Source organism: Euleptes europaea, chromosome 6 (genome assembly GCF_029931775.1).
Source record: "Euleptes europaea isolate rEulEur1 chromosome 6, rEulEur1.hap1, whole genome shotgun sequence".
In the NCBI taxonomy this organism is placed as follows: domain Eukaryota; kingdom Metazoa; phylum Chordata; class Lepidosauria; order Squamata; family Sphaerodactylidae; genus Euleptes; species Euleptes europaea.
Genome location: NC_079317.1, coordinates 102281214 through 102308739, shown reverse-complemented (window position 1 = coordinate 102308739; position 27526 = coordinate 102281214). Strand labels below are relative to the sequence as shown.

Genomic DNA, 27526 nt, shown 5'->3' with positions numbered 1-27526 from the left:
GCAGGGAACATGTGGTACTGGTAGAGGGCTTTTCAGTAGATGCCACTGACATCAGTGCATGAACAGTTCTCTAGTTCACATGATATGGGACGCTCTTGGCCATTGCATGTTGTTGCCAGCAGAAAAGATGGCTGACAACCCAGTGACTTAGGATCAGAAAGCTGCTGAGCCTGCTCTCTCGTTGGAACTTCCTTGATAAGAGCTCTGCATTCTCTTATATCTGGCTTTATTTTTCCAGTTCAGCTGATATGAGTTAAACAGAAGTGTCAACCAGAGGTCAAACTTCAGGTTTCTCAGGCATATCTTGCTCCCCACCACCTAACATCTCTGTGGTGGAACACTTGCATATCCTGTTGACCAAAGAAACTAAACTAGACTGAAACTCCACCAGAAGTTGTGTGTTACTAAAACCTTATGCCAGACTGCAACAGGGTGGATAGGAGAAGCTATGGTCTTAACAACCAGAGCAGGGCTGTGTAAAGTTTCAAGTAAGTGCTGTTTTCTTTGACATTCCAGAGAGATAGCTGTGTTAAGACAGTTGCAGCAAAACCAGCTGCATAGCACTGGCAATTTAAAGATTAACAGATTTATTGTGTCTCAAGGTTTAAAGGACTACAGGCCCACTTTGTCAGATGCATTAAATGTTGGCCCTGAATGCACCCACACGTACAGAGACATCTGTAAATTGTAGAAAGTCAGAAGATCATGAAATGTGAGAGGTACAGAAAGCCTGTGACCTGCCTGTGAAAAGCTCAGATATATGCAGTATGAGCACAGTTACCTTTCATAGCAGGAGTAATTTGTGATAGCCAAGACTGGAAGATTGTAGTATGCTATCTCACTGCTTTTTGGAATGTTGATATTTTTATTTCAAATTTTGCCCATTTATTTTCTAACAGTCTTTTTATAGCTTACACACTGGAGAAACATTGTTGGTAGGCGATTCCATATTAGTGCCACCAATGCTCTGCTGCTGCCTGCGTGGGGTAAAGAAAGTCAATATTTATGGAAAGGATAAACAGAACACAGTTTCACTAAGCATAATTTATTCTACTTCTGGTAGTTATGGGGAGGGTGAATGAGCTGTGTGGAACCCTAAGCACTGGGAACCCAGCTGAAGCTCTCTCAGGGCACTGGAAAACTTTGCTAGGCATTTCCCTGCGCATACCATGGGGATAAGCCCTTTTGAAAATGAAAACTATGATTTCTCGGTTGCTGAATTATTCTGCTTTTCTGTGAATGGTATCATGGAGAACACACAGCCATAACAGTGACTTGTTAAATTTAAAGCAAGTAGGATTGCTTATCTCCGTTTGGAGATTGTGCCCCCTCGCAGCTGCAGATTGGGAAATGGCAACACTGTGCAACAGGGAAGACCAGGACTAGGGAGATAACTACTTTTTCCCACGGGTGCTCCTTGCTGCAGCTCAGAGAGAAGCAATGATGGGATTTATAGTCTCTCCCCCCCCCATTTCTTGGGGAAACAATATGACTACTACAAGTCAGGAGGATTCTCTAAGGTGAAGTTAATTTAAGGCCACTCTTCTGGGCATCACAAAAGAAATACTGCCAGGACCAAAGAGAAGCTAGGTATCCAGTAAGGAAGATCCTGAGGTAGAAAGTCAAGCTTGGCCATTGATGATGATATGGCTTCTTGGGAAAAAAACAGATTACCTGCAAAACTGCTCCAGAATGATATTTCTGATGTTGAGAATTATAACAAGAATGGTATCAAGCCTGTATTCTTTCTCTCTTTTACATTGTAGATTTTATTTTTTCATTCATTTGATTTCTATGCTGCCTTTTCCTGACCAAGTCAGGCTCAGGGCTACTCACAACAATTCCAACACAATTAAAATCACATCAATTTACAATTTAAAATCCACAATAACTCTTAAAAATAACAAGAGCGCCCCTAACCATGCAACACTATAACAATAATGGGATGTATATATTGGATATCCAGAAGGCTTTTCCCAATGAATACCATCTTTTAAAAATAGGTCTCTAGTTCTGTAGATGGAGACAAAAGTGGGAGATTATTAGGCTGTTGAGGCAAAATCAGATTTCGTTTATGTGATCCAGTTGAGGTTCCTTGGCTTATGTGACCAACGCTACATAAGGCTTCACAGCCATTATTGTATCTTAACACATTTAACTTTTCTTAATGTCTGGCACCTGTTGGCAGCAGGCAAATTTGGCACATGTTAATAATGTGAGACCAAGGAAGACTTGGAACTCTGCAATCTGAAGGGTCACCTAGTGAACCTCCAGAGCAGAGTTGGGATTTGAATAAGGTTGTCCTGGTTTGACACTCTAGCTTTACTATGCCGGTTCTTTAGGTCTTCCCTCTCCTTGAACAATGTTATATGTGACTATGCTGTATTTTTCGGCTGTACTATGACCTGAAATATGAATAACCTTTTTTTTTTTTTGCTTTGCTCAAAGAGAGGAGGCTTGCTTTGTAAAGGGCTGAGCTGTCAATGTGCCCTGCCCTCTTCTCTGGAAATGACCACTCTGCTCAGGAAAATGTGTGAGAGAGTTGGTTGGTTTCGCTGTCCATACTGAAAAATCACTGGGGGCAGGGCAAAGAGGAGTGACAGGGGTTTAGTCAGGATTATAAAGCCATCAGCTCCGGGAAGAGGAGATAAAACGCTTGAGAGAGAGAAGGGGATTAATTTTATTTTTATTCCTCTGTGGACTCAAGTACCAAACAGACAGAAAAAGTGGGAGGGTATGCAAGCAGAGGAGTTCTTACAGGGAAGGATGAAAAGGGGGAAGCTTTCTGGAGAGCAGTTCCTGGACACACTTCCTGAAGGAAAGGTTCTCACCAAGAGATTATTGGTTTGTGGGGAGGGGGTGAAGACTCCAGCCGTTTCCTGTTTTGGGTACAGGTCCCTTTCATTCTGATCTTAGGATGATGCAACTGCTGTGGAAACAGATGTCCATTAACTGTGTGGTTGCCACATGCAAACCCCACCACCTCCTTCACTTTCTTAGTAATATAGCCCAGCAGCAGTTGTACCAACTTTTGTTTGTATAGACCAGGCTTATTTTGAAAATCTTTCCGGAAAACTGTGACCCCACTTCTCTGGATTTCCAGTTTATGACTTTCAGGTAATCTATAATTAGTCAGAATAACTGCAGGGGACTTTTTTTTTATAAGGGTACCATCTAAATGCAGCAAGATTACCCTCCCAATGAAGAGTTCATGCCTTAAAAAAAAAGTTCTCTATCTTTATAAATATTTTATTAGTCTTAACACTTCTTATTTAGGTGTTCTAAAGTGTTCTAAAGCCCAGGACCTCAAAATATTGAAATCAAACTAGGACTCTGAGTAAAATCTGATTTATCGCCATGCATGTGTTTTGGCTTCTGGCCCTTGAAGGAAGCACTGCTGCAGTACTTCAGCTCACCCCCACCCAGGAGGGCCATATTCTTGAAGAATTAAGTCATCTGCATTTCAAATGTTTGATGCAGGAAACACAAGCAGCAATCATGTGTGCTGTGTTAAGAGCTGAGTTGTCCTGATGTGTCTGGGCCCCATATGAGAGCTGACCATTTTTATTCTCTGTTAGCAAGCAGAATGAATCCATATGGCTGGTTATGCCTTGTTGAACTCACTGTCAATGAATACATGTGGAAGCAGGGAATATCATTCTGCACCCCAAATTTTGTAAGCTGCTTTGAGCTCAGTTTTGGCCAGGGGGAGCAGGGTAATAAGTGGAAATAATAAATAAATAAATGGTCATGGCAGTGCTTCCCCTTTCATTGTATGTCTCAACTTTAAATGAGTTAGTTCAATAGGAATATATTTCCATCCGTTGTTAATCAGTTCTGTTTAAAATTCTGAGTGAAACAGTATCTTGCAATATAAAATGTACTCCAATGCCGACTTTGTTGGGATAAAACGTACTCCAATGCTGACTTTGTTGGGTCACTTGGAAAAATCATTAGAAAAAAGCATGGATACATTTTGAGAAATATAACAACAGCAAGACTACTAATAGTAAAACATTAGAGGCAAACTAATATGCCACCTATTGACATGTGTCTTAGAAAGTGCTGGCTAAATATAATTTTTGCTTTTTTTTAAAAGCAGTTTGGAAGCAGTTGAAGAGGGTAAACACTTCCACAGGTTCTTTTTGTTCACAAGTGTTGCTTGTTAATAAGTTATTGGAACAGAATCATACGAAAGAGATGGCCCAAATAGCTATCTTGAGGTACATCTGAAAGTTGTTAGGAATGTTTATTACTCTATTCTGAAGGTATAATAACTTACGTTTAAGGATAGAACATTTACCAGGTTTCTTCTTAGAGTTGGATATAGATATTTGTGGTCTTTATAGAAACATTTGCTAATTCATTCACTGTGTGGTTTGTAAATTTTGATATTTATAATAAAATGTATTAAAAATTGTCCCATCTGGTCTCCCATTTTCTGTGGAACCCCTTCCACTTACACACTCTTTAGTGTACCAAAAACGGCAATGTCATCCAAGGAGGGATTTTATAGCAGCATTAAGAACTAAAGATATCCCTTTATTTAAAAAATTTTTTTTAACTTTGTTTATATCCACCTTTCTCTCCAATGAGGACCTAAAGTGCCTTTCATCATTCTTCTCTGTATTTTATCCACAGAACAACCCTGTGAAATAGGTTAGGCTGAGAGTGTAAGACTGGCCCAAGGTCACCCGACAAGTTTCTATGGCAGAGTGTCTAACACTCTAGTCATTACACCACACAGGCTGTAATATCCCATAGTACTTCTTTGGGCAAGCTTCATATTCCACTATCTGTCTTCATTCTAAAGAGCTTTGGACTACCTAATCAATATGCAGTATTGTTGCTATTAATAGCTACAACCTTTTTAAAAAAAAAACCTAAGAAACTACAGGCCCCAAAGCTTGCAACATTTTAAAACAGCTTGATGAAATGTTTTAGACCTTTTATCTTCTGACTTCATAGCACCAATGTAGGAGGCTGAGACAAGGATGGCTCTGGTTGCACAGACTAAAGATGGTATAGAGATAGAGAGGAAGGAAATGGAACTGGTGATATTGGTGGCGCACAAAATTCTTCATGAGATAAAAATGCACCCCCCAAAGTAGTTGGAAGCAGGGATACCCATCCTAACAGTGAAAGTATAAGGGAAAGGAACTGTACAAACCCTCAGGAGAAATAGCTACCAGGCTAGGTAGGGCAGGTTGGAGCAGTTTACCAGCATTACCAAAAGGCAGACAAAGAACATACTAAGGGCCACAATACTTAGCTAAAAATCTGCCACGGTGCTTCTCACATTGCGATCAAATAGGGTGAATTTCCAAGGGCTGTCAACTCCACAGGTTTAAATGTATGAGCTGTCATGTAAACCCCCAAACAACCCCCTATCTCTCTTGCACCAATTACAGACTGGCTATTAGGTCTCCAGGACAGGTGGTGGCTGGAGATCTCCCGCTATTACAACTGAGCTCCAGCCTACAGAGATCAGTTCCCCTAGAAAAAATGGCTGATTTAGAAGGTGGACTCAGTGGCTTTATAACCTACTGAGGTCCTTCCCCTCCCCAGGCCTCACCCTCCTCGGGGCTCCACCCTTAAAATTTTCAGCAAATTCCCAATGAAGAGCTGGCAACCCCACAATCGAGGCAAAAATGCTGATCTTTTCCCCCAACATTTAAAAAATTTAGTTGAGTGTTTTGTTAGATTTAGCTGCATAACGTTTCCCCTAAGATTAATAAACACATTTAAAAGTATGTAATTATTTTTAATATATATAATATATTTATTTATGAAATTTATTTATGAAATGCAGATGGTGAGTCATCATAGAAGAGGCATTCTCTCCCCCCCGCCCCATGTAGGAAGGAATGAGTTATTCACATGATGGTTTAACCAAATCAGTTAATACTTATAACGTTATGTTACCAAGATTTATTAAATTGGGTAACAACCCTAATGATAAACCCTAAGTTGATCATAAGTACATGGATAATGGATGTTTTTATTCTTCAAGCTGCATTAAAGGCAAAGGGTGGAACTGCATATTGCCAGTTGTACCTGGATTGGTTTTCCTAGCAATGTTTCTTTTAACAGAATGGGGGGGCTGTGATTTAAAGGGGGTTTGCCAGTATGAGAGTGATCTTCCATGCTGTGTTCCAAATGAAAATCACCACTTCTAAGCTATTTTCCCTCCTGGTTGGAGGATAATACCTACATTTGGGTATGGATCGGGAAGTACTTGGTGAGTGTGGCGGGGTGGTACTTAACTTTTTTAATGAGATATGGATGGCCTGTGGCAGTCCTACCCCCTCATTAGGTGCAACAGGCTGCATTTAGATTTAGTCAGTACGTTTTTAAACCTTCTTTCCCTCCAGGTCCCTCAGGCCCAATGGGCACCATTCGTCCTTCCTCTACTGTATCCTCACACCAAGCATGGGTGAGATAGGTTAGGTTGAGGGGGTGACTGGCCTGGGGTCAGCCAGCAACCTTCAGAGCAGAGGAAGGATTTGAGCTTGTTTCTCCCAGATCCTAGTCCAACACTCTAACCACTACACCACACTACATTGGTTCATTAATAAGGCAAAGACATTCTGTGCATGCTTAGAAGTACTCTTTTTTAATATAACATTTTATTTTTTTTAAAGGAGGGGTGATGCTAAATTGATATAGGTAATTCCCCATTATTTTAATGTGCAAGGTTTTCTTTTTAGTTTTAGTTAGAAGTTAGAGCAAACTAATTCTTTCAAAAGAATTTAGAGTTTGAAAGGGAATGTATGTGGTATGTATTGGACCTCTTTGCTTTTTCCATGGTCATTAATGTGTGTGTGTTAATTACTGTCAAGTCACTTCCAACTTATGACAACCCTATGAATTAATGACCTCAAAAACATCCTTTTGTAATAGCCTTGCTCAGATCTTGCAAACGGAGGATCGTGGCTTTTTTGATTGAGTCAAACCATCTCATGTTGGGTCATGTTGGCTCTTTTTCTGATGCCTTCAACTTTTCCTAGCTTTATTGTCTTCTCCAGTGACTCTTGTCTTCTCATAATGTGACCAAAGTACGATAGCCTCAGTTTAGTCATTTTAGCTTCTAGGGCCGTGTTGGCGAACCTATGGCACGGGTGCCACTTCCGGCACGCGTAGCCCTCTCTGCCGGCACGTGCGGTTCCTCCAAGCCGCTGGCCTTTCCGGCTCTGCCCTACCCCGGATGGGGGAAAATGTGCATCTGGAGAGTGGCAAATCCAAGGCAAAACCTCCCATGCTTGAGTGGCCTCTTTCTTTCTCCGTCCTTTTCTTTCCCTACTTTTCTTTCTCTCCCTCGCTCCATTTCTTTCTCCCTTTCTCTCTCTTTTTCTTTCTTTCTCTCCCTCCCTCCCTTCCCTTTCCCCCTCCCTTCCCTTTCTCCCTCCCTTTCCTTCTTTCCTTCCTTCCTTCTTTCCCTCCAGCGGCTTCTTCGGCGCCCTCTGGGTCAGTGCGGGCGGAGGGGCGTGCAGTCCTTTTCCACCTTTGGAATGCCCACAAGCCATCCTCCAAACACCTTTCCATTTGTCTTGATATGTAGAGAGAAAACACTAAGCAACTAGTTGCCAATCTCCAGGTACTAGCTGGAGATCTCCTGTTATTACAAGTGATCTCCAACCAATAGAGATCAGTTCCTCTGGAAAAAAATGCCACTTTGGCAATTGGACTCTATGGCACTGAAGTCCTTCCCCAAACCCTGCCCTTCTCAGGCACCACCCCAAAAACCTCCCACTAATGACAAAGAGGAACTTGGCAACCCTAGCCTCTCCCTCTGGGCCCCCTCTGGGGGTGGTATTCAGGTTAAATTGCCACACTGGCACTCGGTGATAAATAAGTGGGTTTTGGGTTGCAGTTTGGGCACTCAGTCTCTGAAAGGTTCGCCATCACTGTTCTAGGGAGAGTTCAGGCTTGATTTGATCTAGAACCCACTGATTTGTCTTTTTGGCAGTTCACGATATCCGCAACACTCATCTCCAACACCACATTTCAAATGAATCTACTTTCTGTCAGCTTTCTTCATTGTCCAGCTTTCACACATACTTAGTAATGGGGAATACTATGGCATGAATCATCTTGGTCACCAGTGATGCATTCTTATACTTTTTTAACTCCTTCATGTCTGCCCTCCCCAGTCTCAATCTCCTTCTGATTTCTTCATTGCTGTTTCCCTTTTGGTTGATGATGGAGCCAAGGAAAAGAAATTCTTGAACATTTTGAATTTCTTCATCATTAACCTTAAAGTTGTGTAATTCCTCAGTAGTCATTATTTTTGTCTTCTTGGTTGATGTTCAGCTGTAGTCCTGCTTGGCACTTTCTGCTTTAACCTTTAGTAGTAGTTGTTTCATGTCTTCACTGTTTTCTGCCAATAATATGGTATCATCAGCATATCTTAGATAATTGGTGTTCCTTCCACCAATTTTCCCATCACTTTCATCTAAATCTAATCCAGTTTTCTTTATCATATTCTCTGCCTACAGATTGAACAGGCAGGAAGAAAAAATATGTCCTTTTCTGACATCTTTGCCAACTGGAAACCATTCTGTTTCTCCATATTCTTTCCTAACAGTAGCCTCTTGTCCAGAGTACAGGTTGTACATCAAAACAATCAGATGTTGTAGCACACCCATTTCTTTTAAAACCAACCATAACTTTTCATGATCCACAGAGCCAAAAGCTTTGCTGTAATCTACAAAATACACACTGATTTTCTTGTGAAATTCTCTCATATTCTCCAGTCACCACTGTAAATTTGGAATATGATCTCTAGGGCCTCTTCCTTTTCTGAATCCAGCTTGAACATCTGGAATTTCTCATTCCATATATGTAACAGTCTTTGTTGTAAGATGTTAAGCATTACTTTACTCGTGAGAGAAATTAATGTGATGATCCGATAGTTGCTACAGTCTTTGACGTCTCCGTTTTTGGAATTGGAATGTAGATTGACCATTTCCAGTCTGTGGGCCATTGTTTTGTTTTCCATATTTGTGGCATATTCTTGTCAAGATTTTGATGGACTCCATTTCTGTGGCTTGGAATAGCTCTATTGATATCCCATCTACTCCTGGTGGTTTGTTCCTCCCAAGTGATTGCAGCTTTCACTTCACTTTCTAAAACTGTAGGTCTGTACCATAATCAGCTCCTGGTCTTGTTTTAGCAGAGATAATAGATAGATTGTCAATACTACGTGTAATTAATGGTACAGCTCACAATACATTTGCCCTGTAGAAGGTATTGCATGGTGCTCCTGACTGCTGGGTTCAGGTATGAGTATAGAAGTTGGATGACTAGTTAGGCATGGTTTTCATGACCTGGAGCCAGGAAGAATAGTAAGACAGCACAGGTTGTGGAATGAGTTGAGGTGTTATTTCAAGTGGCTTTTTTTCTTTCTGAACGTGAAACAGCGGCTGTTACCGCACTAGGTATTCCCAGCGGTGTATCAAGAGTTTGAAAATGTTATAAAAAACATCGCTTTAAAAGGGTTTTTGGATGCCACGGCTAAAAAATGGTTGGAAGACGTCTTCACAGGTAAAGGGGCCAAACAAAGTGCGAACAGTATTTTTTATAACAGTTTCAAACTCTTAATACATCGGTGGGAATACACTGAAAGTGCGAACAGAATTTTTTATAACGTTTCCAAACTCTTGATACATCGCTAGGAATACCTAGTGCGGTAACAGCCAGTAATTAAGTGCAGTGCAAATATGAGTAGGTTTGCCAACAAGCCTGAAGAAAAATGTCCTGTCCCTTTAATAGAGAAATTGGCCATTGAAGCTTATCATGGCATGGAGCTGAATAACCTTCTGGGGCATTTTCACACACACAGAATTATACACTTTCAATCCACTGTCAATGCACTTCAGCCATTATTTGCAAGTGGATTTTGCCATTTCACACAGTAAAATCCAGCTTCAAAGTGTGTTATTTGGCATGTGTGAAAAAGCAAGCCTCTATTAAAGGGTCAGGGCATTTTTCCAGGCTATTGGCAACATACCTATGAAGAAGGTGACTACAGGTGGTTGTCCATGGTTTAAAAATTGCTTTCCATGTACCAAGTGTGTTGTAATTATTTTCTTGATCTGTCCAATGGTGACTCGTCCTAGGCCTCACAGTGTGGTTCAGGAATTGTAAATCTGGGGTGTCTCATTTAAAATGTTCTTCTTAGCTCAGTACAGTCTTTCTGTGCATGGGTGAGAGAGAGATAGGCCTTGTTGTCTGACTCTTGAAATCACGTCACAGCTGTCTGACCTCTTCTGCTGAAGTATCAGCGAGGGGTATCCCGCAAATCAAAACGTTGTCTAAGAGAATAAGATCTGCATTTATTTAATTTGCTTATGAATCCCCACCAGATGACCAATGTGCATTTTGTTCTGTGTTTTACTGAGTGCTGAGTAATAGTGAGACAGAGAAAAATCTGGACTGTGTCTGTTAATAAGTATCTGGAATTTAGCAGCTTGTTATATGATGGGCTCAGGGAAGGTATGCATGATATCATCTGCAACTATCCTTATTCCTCCGGACTCTCCACAAGTGGGAGAAGGAAGACAGTTGTTACAGTGGCTGCTTGGCTGATTCGAACATGCAAAGTTCGGCTCTATGCCAGCGAGGATGAGATGCAGCTGTAGAAGCGCCCTTCAGAGCTTTCATCTGTCGGCCTCGTCTCAGTTGATGGGTTGAAGTATCTGCTATGTCATACAATTCATGCCTTCACATGAACAGGTCATACGTTTTCCCTGTTCTCTTGCCTTTTGTTGACAATTCTAACCTTTTCCCCATTATAGAGCACCTTTGGGTTTCTGTTGACATCACTGTTAATCAAAAATGATTATTGGATTTGTTGGGGTTTTGGCATAAACATTCATCTTCTGCAATGTCCCAGGTATAATTAAAGACACATGAATTATCATCTGCAGGCTCTTCATTATTGTTCCAGGTGGGTTAAAGCCTCTCTCTTGCCTGAGACTTATCAAGAAGCCACTAGTTAGAACCTGAATTAACCAGGGCATCTCCTAGAAAAGCCGGGGTGTGTGGTCACTTGTAGGTGAGGTTTGTGGTCTAGGATGTCTGCAGAGCAGTGGTTTTGGGCAGCCACTTCAGCTCTGTGTCCGAACGTGCAGCAGAAAGTTAACTAATGACTGACTGGTTTGGGCAGATTGGTTCTCCTTCCCGTACCAACTCTCTTATACCAACTCTTTTATAAGTTGGGGGATCTGGAGTGGGTAGACTGATCCTGGAAATGTGGAGCTCTGGCACAAACTGCCTTGGTGCACAGACAGTACATTAACAATACTTTATAACTATGCTGATGCCATATTGTGGAGAGAGCCTCTGCGTAAGCCTAGTATGTGTGTAGTTTTTAAATGTATGTTTGTGCCATCTCCCAACCAAAATTTCTTGAGGCAATTCTCAATAAAACACACCTATATATTCAGTAAAAGATTATATTGGTGCAAGTTGGGACCAAAACAGGAGAGCAGGAATCCCCCCCGTGGTTCCCATTTCCTCCTGCCTGTTAACTCAGTCCCCTTAAGCAGGAGGCCTCTGTTCCTTCAGGTTCAGATCACCCTACTGGGCACGCAACTGTCAGTAGTAAGGCACAGATTCCAAAGAGTTACCAGTACAAATTAAATGGTTTATTGGAAGGCATCATTGCATAATTTAGTGCAAATGCAAACTGAGTCAGATGTGTGATACATTAGTACATATGAAATAAGGTTGCCAGGTACTAGAAGGGGGAGGGGTGGCATCTTACTAGGCTTAAAATGAGGTCTAGCCCCTGATGTCACTGGCGCAGCTTGTTCTGGAAGTGACATCATTGTGCCACCGACATTGAGGCCTGGGCCTCATTTTAAGCCCAGTAAGAGCCCAACCAGATGGATGGGGCTGGAGGGAGGGCCCCCAAAACGGGGGATACCCCGCCCCTGGTGGCAGACTGGCAACCCTAGTTGCCAACCTCCAGTTCTCCCAGGATTACAACTAGGGTTACTAATAGGGTTGCCAACCTCCAGGTGCTACAAGAAAAGAAGGCTCAGTGCTGTAAGGATAATTGGAGCAACCCAAAACAGCACTATAACACTATAAAGCAAATAAGTGAATTTTATAAAGTGCAAAGTGAATAAATATATACAGCATATACAAAGGGAGTACAACCAGATACAAAATTTACAATAACAATCCAATAAATATGACTTATCAAGAGGATGCCAAAGATCCTGATTCAACAGGTAAGTTCAAGTAATCAACCAATTAAGGTATCATTTGATATTAGAATTTTTTTGAATCTTTCAAATTCTTTTTAGGTTGCAGTTATTAGAGTAAAGCCACAGGAAAAAGATGTCAGACGTCTGATTACTTGAACTTACCTGTTGAATCAGGATCTTTGGCATCCTCTTGATAAGTCATATTTATTGGATTGTTATTGTAAATTTTGTATCTGGTTGTACTCCCTTTGTATATGCTGTATATATTTATTCACTTTGCACTTTATAAAATTCACTTATTTGCTTTATAGTGTTATAGTGCTGTTTTGGGTTGCTCCAACCTCCAGGTGCTAGCAGGAGATCTCCCGCTATTACAACTGATCTCCAGCCGCTAGAGATCGGTTCACCTGGAGAAAATGGCCGCTTTGGCAATTGGACTCTATGGCATTGAAGTCCCTCCCCTTCCCAAACCCCGCCCTCCTCAGGCTCCACCCCAAAAACCTCTCGTTGGTGGCAAAGGGGGACCTGGCAACCCTAGTTACTAACCACCAGGTGGTGGTTGGAGATCTCCCGCTATTACAACCGATCTCCAAGTGACAGAGATCAGTTCACCTGGAGAAAACGGCCACTTTGAAAGGTGGACTCTATGGCATTATATCCCATTGAAGTCCCTCCCCTCCTCAAACCCCGCCCTTCTCAGGCGCCACTCCCAAAACCGCCAGGTAATCCAGCCTGGAGCTAGCAACCCTAATTATAACTGATTTCCAGACTAAAGAGATCAGTTCCTCTGGGGAAAATGACAGCTTCAGAAGGCCGTCTCTATTGTTAATTCAGTCGCGTCAAGCAAGAGGCCTATCATTGTTGCAAGTTCTCACCCGGTGGTTACACAACTGTTAGTAAGAAGACACAAACTCCAGCATTTACTGATACAAATTAAATGGTTTATTGGAAGGCATTACTGAATGATGCACTACAAAAGCAAATTGAATCAGATGCATGATACAGGAATACGTGAAGAAGGTATGGATACAAAACTATCAGGAAGATGCAGGTGGTTACAGGAAATAATATAAGTAGATAAACAGGCAATGCTGAGGCATAAATAAAGTAAAATTCTAAATCAGTTCAAAACCAGTAGAGGACATATTGGATAGGTAGAGTTGCCAGCTCTGGGTTGGGAAAGACCTGGAGATTTTGGGGTGGAGCTTGGGGAGGGATCTCAGCAGGGTGTAATGCTATAGAGTCCACCCTCCAAAGCAGCCATTCTCTCCAGGGGAACTGATATTGGTCATCTAGACAGCAATTGTAACAGGAGATCTCCAGGTGCTACCTGGAGGTTGGCAACCCTAAATATTGGAGAAATGACCCACACACACACACACACACACACACACATACCTTGTAAATATATTTGAAACAAAAGGTTGCCAACACGAGAGCAAACTGAATGCATATTAGGCCATCTAAATCCAAATGTTAAATCATTAATTGCCACGCTACCACCCCTCTGTCCTTCTAGTTTTAGATTAGTTTTTTAGCAAACAAGCTGATGCAGTTTCATAGCTACCTATCCAAGGATCCAGGAAGGGTGAAGAGGCAGGATTTGTGAGCCTCTCAGCCCTCAGACTCCTAGGAAGGAGGGGAGGGCAGGGTCGGATGAGGACCTTAAACAGAAAGACTATTTCTGGCCTGAAAGAGAAGCTGCTACTCAAAACCTGCCTTTCTCCTGGACTAGGGTTGCCAGGTCCTTCTTTGACATCGGCGGGAGGTTTTTGGGGTGGAGCCTGAGGAGGGCGGGGTTTGGGGAGGGGAGGGACTTCAAGGCCACAGAGTCCATTTGCCAAAGCTGCCATTTTCTCCAGGTGAACTTACCTCTATTGGCTGGAGATCAGTTGTAATAGCAGGAGATCTCCAGGCAGTACCTGGAGGTTGGCAACCCTATCCTGGGCTGTTCTACATTTCTCTTGGGTGTGGGTGGCACCGCTCCTGTCTGGTCACTCCTTTGTGTTGTCTCTGGGATGCTGCTTTCTGGGACCGTGCCAAAGTGCTGCCAGCTGAGCAGCAAGCCATGATGGCGAGCCGTAGAGACATTTCTCACTACACTCATAGCATCTGCGCTCTTGCTGTAACATGCAGTGTGCCCAGGAAACGGCAATGCAATACAAACAAATGTAGATTTTTAAAATCTTACCATAAAATTGGCAGTGAGAAGTGCAACAGTAGGTGCACAACGAATCAACAGGTTTTAGTTGCCTTTTATTTTTAAGCAATCGAATGTAAGACTTTAATTCCCTTCTCCCACATGAGGCTTCCCTCCCCCATTGAGAACATCAGCTTGGAGCCACCCCCTGCCTTGGGGGCCGTCATGGCCTAGTAAAGGCCAGAAACATGGTGAACAAGAGGCAGGACATTTGGGTACCAGCTACCACACTGCTGAATCACCTGGACCAATTTTTTTTTCCTGCACTACATTTCCGACTTTACAGACCTTTGTATCAGCTGAACGGAGCCCTCACTGTCGAAAGCTCATACCCTGAAAATCTCTTTGGTCCCGAAGGTGCTACTGGACTCGAATCTAGCTGTCCTACTGCAGACTAACATGGCTAACCCTCTGAAACTATGTTCAGACTTTGTGTATGGTGCTTCTTTTGATTTTGAATGCTGTGTGGTTGCTCAAACGCCTCTGCATTTGCAGTGGCAAGGGGTGAGCCACAGGGAATTTTCCCCATGTGCAAGAAGCCCTGGTGTTTTTTTGTATTGGTAAAGGGGTGTGGGGACGAGGTTGGGGAGAAGAGTCTTATGGATCCAGGAGTGCCGCAGCTAGCCCCAAATGATTCCCTCCCAAAACTGTAACGGTTATTTTGTCTGCAAGTAGAACTAAAGATTTAAACAAGGAGTTGCTTTTGAAAGGTTGCCCTGTCGGTTACTTCACTGAGTGAATAAGGGGGAAAGTCCCCCCCCACACACACACACACAAACACACCTTGATGGTTACACGCAGTGACCCACACCTACAATTAAATCTGAGCAGGAAGAATTTCTGTTGAGCGTCTGACATTAGAAGCCAGCTGTGTGATTGTCCATACAGAAGACAGTTGCTTAACAAACTGTTAAGGAAAAGATCAGGGTATAGTATTAAATCCATTCAAGAGGTGTCATTGGATAACACCATTTTTTTTCTTTCTAGATTGCTTAGTGACTGGTTAGCACAGGGGTGGGGAACGTCAGGCCCGGGGGCCATATAAGGCCCGCGAAATCTGACATGGAAAAAATTGATTAAACTTGGTTTTCAGTTGTTCCATTCTAGCTATAGTCCTCAACCTTAATGAGGTTCATTGTCCTGTGGTGTTTTCAGACTCCCTGACATTTTTTAATCAACTGCAGCATATATTCTAATAGAATTGGAGATTTTTACAGCAGTAATGTTGAGCTGGAATCTGAAATGAAACTGACAAGATTATGTTTTTTTTTTCTGGTGCCTTTGCTGATCTATTTCTGTACGGCCAATAGGAAATACTTAGTGTAGATCTGCTTTCTTTGCAGCTGGTGTGGTGCTCACAGAGCAATCCCCAAGACTTTTTTATGACTGACCCTGGCATCTATTTGACCTATGCAGATTAATCAGCTATTTTGTTGAATCAAAATAATCAAGTGGCCTAAATGTCCCAGAAGCTGACTGAAGGAAGGAAAGTTCCTATAATACTTAGGGTTGCCAACCTCTAGATACTAGCTGGAGATCTCCTGTTATTACAACTGATCTCCAGCCGATAGAGATCAGTTCACCTGGAGAAAATGGCCGCTTTGGCCATTGGATTCTATGGCATTGAAGTCCCTCCCCTCCCCAAACCCTCTATGCCATTGAAGTCCCTCCCCTCCCCAAACCCCACCCTCCTAAGGCTCTGCCTCAAAAACCTCCCGCTGGTGGAGAAGAAGGACCTGGCATCCCTAATAATACTAGTCGTTCACATGTATTTAATGGATAGATTTATGCCCAGGTTTTCTTCCCAATGGGGACCAAAAGTGGCTTACAATATTCTCTTCTCCTCCATTTTATCTTCACAACCCTGTGAGGTAGGCTAGGTTGAGAGAGAGAGTGACTGGCCCAAGGTCACCCAGCAAGCTGCCGTGGCAGAGTGGGGATTTGAACCTGGGTCTCTCAGATCCTAATCCAGCAGTTTAACCACTACAAATTGCTGCCTTTTTTTGCCATACATTTTTATTAAAGGAAGAACAGAATACATACAAACCCAAACATACAATGCGTCATGCCTTCCAAGGGAAACCGAATATTCAAAGCCAAGCCAAGCCATAACATTATTGAAAAAATACATTAAATAGATTTGATGCTTCAAATCAAAAACTAACATTGTTGACTAGGTCTTAACATTACTGCCTAAATTTCTTTGGTTATTATGCTAACGCTATTTACTCTAAGTTTAATAAAGTTACTGTTTACTGATGTTGGCATTAATGAGCCATCTATATTATCTACCCTTCATTACTATTGCTTTCTCTATAAGCTACTAATATTAAAATTCAAAGTATCTAACACCCCATAGCCATAATACTATTAAACATTGTCCTAATATGATTTCCATTTTTTCTGGAACTCCTCCTCATATTATCTGTTCACCAAATGCATCAACTTTGCCATCACTGCATATTCAGCCATTTTCTCTCTCCACCTTTTTGTCTCACGGATTTCTTCTTGCTTCCGCACTGAGGCCAGAGCCACTCTAGCTGCTGTTATCATATAACTGAACAGCTCTCTGTAATTGTTCTCCAATTCTTCAGGTACTATACCCAGCAACATATTCTCTGGGCTTTTTTTAAAAAAATATATTCTTCAGGCCCTCAACCCAAACCCTTCTGTGAAGCCTAAAGACATGAAGCTGCCTTATGCAGAGCCAGACCTCTGGTCCATTATGGTGATACACAGTGGCTCTCCAGGGTCTTAAGAAGTCATCTGTCATAGCATTTGCTACCTGATCCTTTTAATAGGAGATGCCAAGGGTTGAATCTGGGACCTTCTTCGTGCAAAGCAAATGCTTTACCTCTGAGTCATAGTGCTTCTCTTAAAATACACTGAAGTTCCTTCAAGTTCTTGTTCTTTCAGCTTATGAGCCATGATCTTAAACATGCTCATGTGCTGAACTTTTCTTTGATTCTCCGTATCTTCCAAGCCAGTGGCCATTTGCCAAGAAAATACCTCCTGGACCTGCTCAAAAGACCATGATAGCAATTACATTTTCTGACACTTCTCCCCGCACAGGGCTGGGTACATTGAGACATTCCATAGAAAAACTGAAGCCTTGGTACTTCCATAGAAAAACTGATGTATTTTCTGACACTTCTTCTCCCCACACAGGGCTGGGTACATTGAGACATTCCATAGAAAAACTGAAGCCTTGGTACTTCCATAGAAAAACTGATGTATGTTTTTTAAATCGACATAACGGACCTGTGTGTACTTGTTTTGCTGCATTTATTCTTCCACAGTTGAGGCTTTCAAATCACTTAGATTTTTTTTTTTTAATTTGGGAGTGGGATAGACAGAGGTGATCTGGGTTAGGTGGGTAGAAGTAGCCATGAGGACTGAACAAGTCTGTTTAAGATGACTACATCTTGTACTGTAAGCCTACTTCACTCCTAACATCGGCTGGTAGAATCTTCCACCAGAGTCAAGTTTGCTGAAGTTGTTCAGTCCTGTTTTATTATCCTTGTGGGTTTAAGAGAATTAGCCTACACTGCAAAGAAAATGGTATCCTGCCAAGGACTTTGTTTGCATCAGGATGCAGCCCAGTAATCTGTTTTCAGTGCAAGAGATGTCCTGGGATATTTGAAGCAAAGTACTTATAAACATATTCATATACCCTTCCCTCCTCCTGAAGCAACTGCAAGCTTGTCCCTATTCCACATAACAGTGGCAACATATTGGTGTCTATTCTTTTATTCTCTGCTCTTATGACAACAGTCTTGAGCACATCAGTCTTGAGTATCAGTTGTTGCTAAACTTATGCTGGTACTTTAGTAGCCAATAGTTTCACTGCTAGGAAGGATGATAGAATTGTTGTTAGAATTAATGAACAGTGGTTAGGAAACCATTATACTTGGTTAGAAGTAGCGGATCTAGAGAAATATATCTTGACTCAAAGTTCATTTTTAGGTTGTATTGTATACTAGTCAGTTGATAGGAGTGAAGATAATCTGGGCGATGGACTCTTTATTTTATTTATAGTTCCTCTTATTGTACTGGAACCAAAAAAAAAAAAACTTATTGTGCTAACTTTTATTTATTTTTTAAAGCAGGGCCACTGCATTCTAAAAGGCATTTCTTGTGTTGAATTCACCCTCTCTTCCTTTCCAGCTTCCTTTCCTGTTGTCCTCTATCTGCATGCCATCTTTCCTGAGCCTCAAGATGTGCTGGACTAAAGGACAGAGTGTTTTGTGGAGTACACTGTGCGGGTGTAATGCAATTAAACAAGGATGCCAGCCATCTGGCCTGGTTTTCATCAGGCCAAGGAATAAATCGTGTGTGAAGAGGGAGTCACAGTCAGCGTGCTCTTCCTCCTCTGAACCTGTATAAAATGTTGGTCTCTGCAAGTGGGGAGGAGAGCCTTTTACCCTTTTCGATTCCTGGGGAATTGAATTAGGGGGAAATCATGGCAGGGAGGTGTGTATAAGAATACAGAGAATCCTTTGTGTATGCAGATGGGAAAATAGCTGCAGGTCGATATTAAAGGGGAGGAATGTGCAGTAATGGTGTACACAAAGATATATTGTTGCAATGGATAGAAAGTTTGCTGGAGGAGTAATTGTAGGGGTAATTTGAATGAGAAATGATGGAATGGGGCATGGATTTATGTGTGTGCAGGTTGGAGTCGGACTGTGCCTGGGTGTGGGGGAGCAGGGCATCCTTCTCCCTACTGCAGCCAGCTGCCTTTTAATACCTCTTGCTATGTGTATTCTGGACCAGATGTGAGATCAGCTCCACTCTTAAGCACACAGAAGGCTCTGTGACCTTTCAAGTAATGTGGCCTCTGACTTCAATATTGTGAGACTCTGGAACACTTCAGTACCTTGGTTGCTGAGCCAAAATCTGCACTGGATACTTAGAATTTAACATGGTTTCCTGGCTGAGCCATCTCACTTTAAAAACAACAACACTTTTACACAATTAGAGAAGAAGTGGGGCCAGAACCCGCATAGCCTGAGGTAGGGCACCTGTTGATAGGGTTGCTAACCTCCGGGTGGAGCCTGGAGATCTCCCAGAATTACAACTAGATGATAGAGATCCGTTCCCCTGGAGGAAACGGCTGCTCTTGAGGGTGGGCTCTAGAGGGAGCAATCGGCGCAATCCTAAAGAGAGTTACTGCAGCCCAAGCCCATTCATTTCAATGGACTTAGACTGGAGTAACTCTACCTTCCCTTGGCTTCACCCCCAAATCTCCAGGAATTTCCCAACCCATAGTTGGCAACCTTCTTCCCTCCCCACCTGCTTATGAGCCCTCCTGCTGCCCACTGGAGGGGGGTTCAGGCGGCTGGGTAGCACAGGTGGTGGGAGGGCTCATGAGTGAGCAGGCAGTGGAGAGATGCATAGGTGGGTGTTGGGCAGGAAGGGTTTGCAAGTGGGGAGGCCCTTCAAGCACACGCTGCCCAGGGCCTCAAAAACCTGGAACCGACCCTAAGAAGGGGAAACCCAAATTTTGTTTGTTCCTTCCCTGATTGAGTGTGTGTGTGTATATATACTGGAACTTCAGTCCCCATGCTTTGTCTTCCTCTTCTAATTTCCTGCTGAACATTATCTTAGTAATCCTTTTGAGGTTATGGCAGTTGCAAACAACCCCCTGAGAAATGTCACTACCATCAACATTCTTTTAACTTCCTTCAAAAGTCTCACTGATGTGTTGCCTGAGCCACACTCTCCAATTTTCCCCCCAGAATTGTTCTTTACCCAAGAGGGAAATTTGATGGCAACTCTAATTGGAGTATTGCTTTATATCTTGTATTAGCAGGTGCCATGGGTAACTTGGTTGCAGGCAAGAGAGGTTGGGGAAAGAAACTTGTAATTCTAGGTTGCAATCAATGTTATCTGTAGCTGCATTGACTTTCTTCTGTAACAGTTATGCCAGAGTATAAACTCTAGACTCTTAACTGAATCAGCAGGCGCCTGTCAAATGTGGGGAGCACAACGTCCTTCAAGATCTCCACCCTCCCAACTAGCATTACCTCTGTCTTGTCAGGATTCAGTTTCAACTTGTGCATTCTTAAGCCATTTAGCTACTGAAGTCAGAAAATGGCTCAAGACCGCTACCAGATCACCAGGTGATTTGGATAGAGAAATATGGAGCTGGATGTCATCAGCATATTGATAAAAATAGATCTACACTAACCTATGCTATTACTAAATGTCACACAAACTACATAGGACAGCCACTATATGCTATTTCTATATCAAAATGTATTCAAAATATATGTATAATCAAATGACAATGTATCACATCTATAGGGTTGCCAGGTCCCTCTTTGCTACTGGTGGGAGGTTTTTGGGGTGGAGCCTGAGGAGGGCGGTGTTTGGGGACGGGAGGGACTTCAATGCCATAGAGTCCAATGGCCAAAGCGGCTATTTTCTCCAGGTGAACTGATCTCTATCGGCTGGAGATCAGTGGTAATAGCAGACCCCCAGCTAGAACCCAGAGGATGGCAACCCTACACATCTACTCCACTACAAACCTGCAAGAAACAACCCAACAAAAACCCAAGTGTACACATATATAGAGGTCACATAAATACAAACACGCAAAAGTATCTTAACCGTGGCTGGCAGCCTACCATAAGAAGCATAACTGGTTCCAATAATTAGTATTGACTGTATAAGATCCCCACAGCCGAACAGTATCTTGCACATGGCTAGTAGCCTACAATCAGAAGCAGCCAATGATTAGTGTAAATGATCAGTATCTTTGTAAGCTGCGAGCTACATTATGTCAAAGGTGTAATATGTGTGCAGCATGAAGCAAATGAATGAAATGAAAAGAAACTGATGAAGTACTTAATACGAAACGGCTTGAGCACCTCTGGAGGATATTCACCGTTTTTCGGCTGAGATGGTGTTGCGCAGTTTACACTGATCACTGGAACTTTACATGCTTCTGATTGTAGGCTACTAGCCATGTGCAAGTGTAGTACTCTTCGGCTGTGAGGATCTTATACAGTCTATACTAATTATTGGAAATGGGTATGCTTCTTATGGTAGGCTGCCAGCCATGGTTAAGATACTTTTGCATATTTGTATTTATGTGACCTTTATATATGTGTACACTTGGATTTTTGTTGAGTTGTGTCTTGTAGGTTTGTAGTGGAGTGGCTGTGATACATTGTCATTTGATTATATATATATTTTGAATACAATTTGATATTGAAATAGCATATAGTGGCTGTCCTATGTAGTTTGTATGACAATCAGCATATTGATGTCACGCTTCATAACTGTTGGCTTCTAATCAGAAACCACCCCAACTGCTGTTATATTGGGTTTGATCTAGCGATCTGTCAGTGGATGGTGCTGGAGGATGTGGATCTTTTGCCACATTCGCTTTCCCCCAGCAGTCCCATCCAACCTTGGGAAAATTATTCTTGAGGGTGGAGGATCTGCATGGACATGTGTGAGGGATAGGGTTGCCAGCTCTGGGTGTGGATATACCTGGAGATTTTGGAGTGGATCCTGGAGAGGGTGGGGTTTGGAGGGGAGGGACCTCACTGTGGTACAATGCCATAAAGTCCACCCTCCAAAGCAGCCATTTTCTCCAGGTAAACTGATCTCCAGTTGTAAAAGCAGGAGATCTCTAGCCACCACCTGGAGGTTAGCAGCCCTACCAAGGAGGATGCTCTAAGGAAGGGGAAGGGGGCAAATTGCCCCTCCTCCTTCTTATGTCAGCTAAGCTGTGCTTGGGGAAGAAGGAGGAGTGGTGCAGTTCTCCAGCCTTGGGAATCAACGTTCCTTGAGCCAGCATGGGCTTGTTAGTGTCGGGGGAAATGGCAAAGATCAGATTGCCTGATTGAGCCCAATATTTCATTCAGTGTTGTATCATGTAGGCCGCTTCACCTTGAAGAACTTTGCTTCCAGTTCCTTCATATATTCTTGGCAAGAGCTAGATTGTTGAGATCCATCTGTTACGAGCACTGAAACTATGCTTAAAGTAATGGGGCAAAATAATTCTTAAGCAAAATAATTGTTTTCAGCAGTATAATTAAAGGAAGTGTCTCCTTTGGATGTCTCTGGTTTTCCCACACTTGAAAAGTCTTAACTGTGAACTATGATTTCCCAGTCAGCTTTCCTTATAGTATTAGTAAGCTGTTTGTTGACCCCAGGCCAGCCTCTCTTTTGTAACCTTTCTACCTAAGGCAGGATGAGTTTTCTGAGGGTGCAGTTTGTTTAATTTATGTTGTTCAACTAGCAGTGAGTAATGAAGTGCTATTTTAAGACCAGGCACTGAGGCGTGGAGTCAGCGCTGTAAAGATGTGGAATTATCTGGACCATAAGAAGACCAGAGCACACAGAGAATGGGAGAAAAATCCACTTGGGATGAGAGGAAGAGGCTACAGACAGCCCTCCTCTCATTTACCTGCAAGGATATCTTGTCTAGAGGATTGCCAATTCTGTTTCTCTGAGTAGGAGAGTGCCAATATGTGGCCAGACTTACTTTCCTACTGCTGCTCCATGTTATGTACTACCACTTAACTTAATTCTGCTTTGTTTCACTTGAAGTGCTGGAAACCTTCCACATCTCTCCTTTCTAATGATTGCAGTTGCATACCTTTCTCTCGAGTTTGTTTACAGAAGTAATTTATCTTGGTGAGTAAGTCTAGGGTTGCCAACTGGCTTTGGAAATTCCTGGAGATTTGGGGGCAGTGCCTTGGGAGGGTGGAGTTTGAGCAGGTGAGGGAGCTCAGTGGGGGTGTGAAGCTCTGATGCTGCCATTTCCTCCAGGGGAACCCATCTGTGTAGTCTGGAGATCAGATGCAGTTCCAGGAGAACCCTGGACCCCACTTAGAGGTTGATAATCCTATGGGTAGCCCGTGAGCAACCAGGCCTGCAACATATTGGTGGCCAGAAGATGGGATTAGTGTGTCCCTGCCAATGAAACGCTTGTCATGACCCTGGATTACTTTTCTACCCTACCAAAGTGTATGGAGGGGTAGGGTTGCCAGCTTCCTGGTGATGGTGGGTGGGAGATTACCTGCTATTACAATTGATCTCTAGGCAGCAGATATCAGTTCACCTGGAGCAAATGGCTGCTTTGGAAGGCGGACTCTATGGCATTATACACCATTGAAACCCCTCCCCTCCTCAAACCCTGCCCTCCTCAGGCTTCACCCCAAAATCTCCAGGTATTTCCCAACCCAGAGCTGGCAACTTTAGAGGGGGAACTAAATGAACCTGGTAAGCTCTGGGGGTCAGAACATCCCTTGGAAAATTCTATATTTCTACTGGCTGCTACCGGGAAGAAGAGTTTAAATCTGCTTCTGTCAGATATTGTCACATTAGAATGTATAATCTTTGAACCCTGCTCCACATAAAGCCGCCTTTCCTTGGCCGACTGGAAAGTGGAAAGGCTGTTCCACTGGTTCTTTTTATTTGCTTCCTGCTCAGTGATGATGCTTCCTTGCAAACACTGAGATGACGAGGGTTGCCAGGTCCTTCTTCGCCAGCGGCGGGAGGTTTTGGGGCGGAGCCAGAGGAGGGTGGGGTTTGGGAAGGGGAGGGACTTCAATGCCATAGAGGAGGGGGGTCAAGCAGGCCCCTGGGGGGCTTTCCTCTGGCCCGCAAGCTGAGGCAGCCAGCCCCCCTCCCCCCTCGGCTGAGCTGGGCCGCTCCAGCCTTGCTCCCCTTCGCACACACACCCCATTCCCAGTCTAGGATGAGGGGTGGCTGCGGCCCCGCTCGCCTTCCCAGTCTCCCCCCCTTCCCATTCTAGGCTGAGCAGGGCCTCTCTCACCCAGCCAGCAAGTCTTCCCCCCCATCCCTTTCTGGCCTGAGCAGGGAGAGCCTAGCCACCTACCCTCCCCATCCTTCTTTGTCTCTCTCTCTCTCATTCTCACTCTTTCTTACTCTCTCTTTATCCCTGTTTCTTTCTCTCTTCCCCTTCCCTTCCCTTCCCTTCCCTTCCCTTCCCTTCCCTTCCCTTTCCTTCCCTTCCCTTTCCTTCCCTTTCCTTTCCTTCCCTTTCCTTTCCTTTCCTTTCCTTTCCTTTCCTTTCCTTTCCTTTCCTTTCCTTTCCTTTCCTTTCCTTTCCTTCCCTTCCCTTCCCTTCCCTTCCCTTCCCTTCCCTTCCCTTTCTTTTCCCTTCCCTTCCCTTCCCCTCCGCCTCTTTCTCTCTTATCTGTTTCACTCTTTTTTCTGTTTCTCTCTCTCTTTCTCCCTGTCTTTCTGGACTGGGGAGGACTGCAGGCTTGCCGGCCAAGTCAGCCACATACCCCCCAGTTTAAAACGTACAAAAAATTTAATGCGAGTTACTTAGGGTTGCCAAGTGCCCGGTGGCGGCGGGTAAAATCCCACCAATCCACTGGGCTGCCCTCCGACCAGCTGAGGGCCGGTAGGCAATGCCTGCATGCACGCCCATGTTACACGCCTACGTCACTTCCGGGTTTACCTGGAACCTCCGCAGAAACTCTACGGAAACCATTGAGTTTTGGCAGAGATTGATAGAACGTCTGCGTGGCTTCCCAAGTAAACCCGGAAGTGACGAAGGGCGTTGCGTGGGATGCGCACGTGCATCATGCGAGGCATGCGTACACATTGCACCAGGCGCGCGCATGTGTCCCGTGCTGCTGAGAAGCTCCCACCAATGGAGCTTCGGACCTGTTAAGCCTAGAGGTACTAGAGATACTAACTTTATAGAAGACACACGCAAAGCCCATTATTGATATTATTTTTTACTTTATTTTTTATTTAAAATACAAACATACATAAAACAATAACAGTAAGACTGTTAAATGAAAGAAAACACTGTAAGAATGTTATTTTAGTAAACTTGTTCGTGTTTTAAGTAAAAACCAAAATAATTAATTGACTTTGCTTGTGTCTTCTATAAAGTTTGTATCTCCAGTACCTGGCATTACATTGTATGGTATTTATTTATTTGGTACACATAGTCAGCCCAGCCAAGTGACATTTATGTCATATCAGGCCCTGCTAACAAATGAGTTCGACACCCCTGTTATAGAGTCCAATTGCCAAAGCAGCCATTTTCTCCAGGTGAACTGATTTCTATCGGCTGGAGATCAGATGTAATAGCAGCAGATCTCCAGCAACTACCTGGAGTTGGCAACCCTAGCTGTGACCCTCTGTTGCATGGACCTGCTGGGTTTGGTTTTGCAAATGGGTGTTTAGGTTCTGAGTGTGTGTGTGTGGGGGAAAGCTAAGCTAAGCAAGCCACTACAACATTTATTAGTGCATAGCGAAAATATTCTGATGCAAAGCAGAGCCAGGCTTAAAGGGACATGTGTAAAAAGGGACATAGAAAGAAGGACTCCCTTGAAGTTTTGAAGGAATGGCAGGGATGGAATGGAAGTGAGCTTTGCTCAGTCACCCCCTTCCCCCTAATATCCAACAGCTGTTCAGCTTGATGGCTGTGGGCTTCATGGCGTGAGTCTTCCTTTAGGGTCATCTTCAAGGGCTTTCTCCAGCCATCCAGCTCTTGTGCTGAGGCTGGGACCAGCTTCAGTCACTCTGTTGAATAGTCAGTTGGGTGGCCCCTGCGTGGATGATGAAAGCCAAATAAAAGGATCACTCACAAACAAGGTAGGGAGCTCCTTATAATATTAAGACTCCCCAGGCAGGCAGAAAAATTAAATTATCATTTTCATGGATGCAAGGACTTCCATCTGTAGACCGTGATTTCCCCACTGCCCACTCCAGCAACCGCCTAAAATGTCCCTGGACTGCTGCAGGATTGAGGAGGCAGACATATTTGTGCCTGCTGAAACGTTAACCAATGTGTGGTCAAAGGTTACAGATGTACTGGCACAGAAAGCTGGCTAAGTACCATGCATTGAGCTTCCACAGAGTAGGGTTTGGTGCCTGGCTTTCATTTGAAGACTGGATCCAGCATGCACGCATTCATTTCAGTGGCTTACCAGCAATTATATTCTTGGTGAGGTACCTTAAGACTTGTGAATCCATTCTACAGGAATTGAGTGTTTCCTTCACTAACAGGTAGGACAATGGAGGATGAATTTTGGTGCAAGATACATGTGATTCTTTCCCTTCAACTAATGTCACCTTGTCCCTTTACAGAAACAGAACCAGGATGATACTGATGACGATTTGGAAATTGCCATCGATAACACAGCTTTTATGGATGAGTTCTTTGCAGAGGTGAGGAGGTACTGGGGGATGAAAGAGTAGCCTTCAAGTAAAAGTGTAGTGCAAGAGGTGCAGAGGCCTGGATTCAGCTTCTGTCACACCATGGGCAACTCCAACTGTCAAATGGGAAACAAATACATTCTTCCTTTCACTATATCAGTGATGGTTATTTGGATATTATGGTGACGGTAGCATGTGCTGAGAGCTGTTGTGTTTCAATAGGCAGAGCTGGGAGCTCACATTCGGCTTTAGAAACTGAACAGTCCAAGTGTGAGTATCCATGCAAAACCATGGGAATCTTTTGTTTAGTGGCTTTTGTTTCCCTGTGGTTGAAAGATCTGTATTCCATTTATTTACACTGGTGTGTAGTTAATGCTTGATCACTAAACAAAGCTTGGGATTTTGCTCTGCTGCACAGAGGTCACCCCAGTGCATATATCAAGGGATAATGTATAAGAAGCGATAATCTACTGACACTTTTTGAAACATTTTACAGAATACTAGTCAGAGAATCCTTTAAATGACTTCAGTTTTATTTATGTAGAAAAGCATTCTTAGTAGTGGAATGGCTGGAGTTGGGAATAAATAAAAGAGGTGGACATTTGAACATATTTGTTTTGGGGAGGGGCATCTGCCATTGGAATTGAAAAATCTTTCCCTGCAGTAATATGTGGCAGAGATATTATGTATTGTACTATCAATTCTGTCTTTCTAACTGGCATCTAGTTTTTCTGTTTTGTGGGAAATGGTGATATAGAGCAGACACTATGAGAGATGCCTTTCCTTCAGAGTGATGCAGCTATTTGCTAATCTGAGTGCACGTATTGGCTTAATGTTATGAGTCAGCCTGCTGAGGCTTCCTCAGACAAAGAGGACCTTGAAGCAGAGGAAGGCAGTGGAACAGAGCAGCCACAGCAGGCTGAACAACCTCAGGCAGAAG

The 27526-nt window shown here is 43.3% G+C and overlaps 2 protein-coding genes across 5 annotated transcripts in view; one reads left to right on the top strand and one right to left on the bottom strand.

Moving 5' to 3' along the window:
* CDK2AP2 (cyclin dependent kinase 2 associated protein 2) overlaps positions 1–27526 on the bottom strand; it is a 207992-nt gene that overhangs the window by 1253 nt on the left and 179213 nt on the right. The window lies entirely within an intron of this gene.
* Positions 1–27526, top strand: part of STX3 (syntaxin 3) — a 47642-nt gene that overhangs the window by 3086 nt on the left and 17030 nt on the right. For all 4 annotated transcript variants that reach the window (XM_056851797.1, XM_056851800.1, XM_056851798.1 and 1 more), the window contains exon 2: positions 26518–26598. In XM_056851797.1, coding sequence (XP_056707775.1) covers positions 26518–26598 — 81 coding nt within the window. The remainder of the gene's footprint in view (positions 1–26517; positions 26599–27526) is intronic.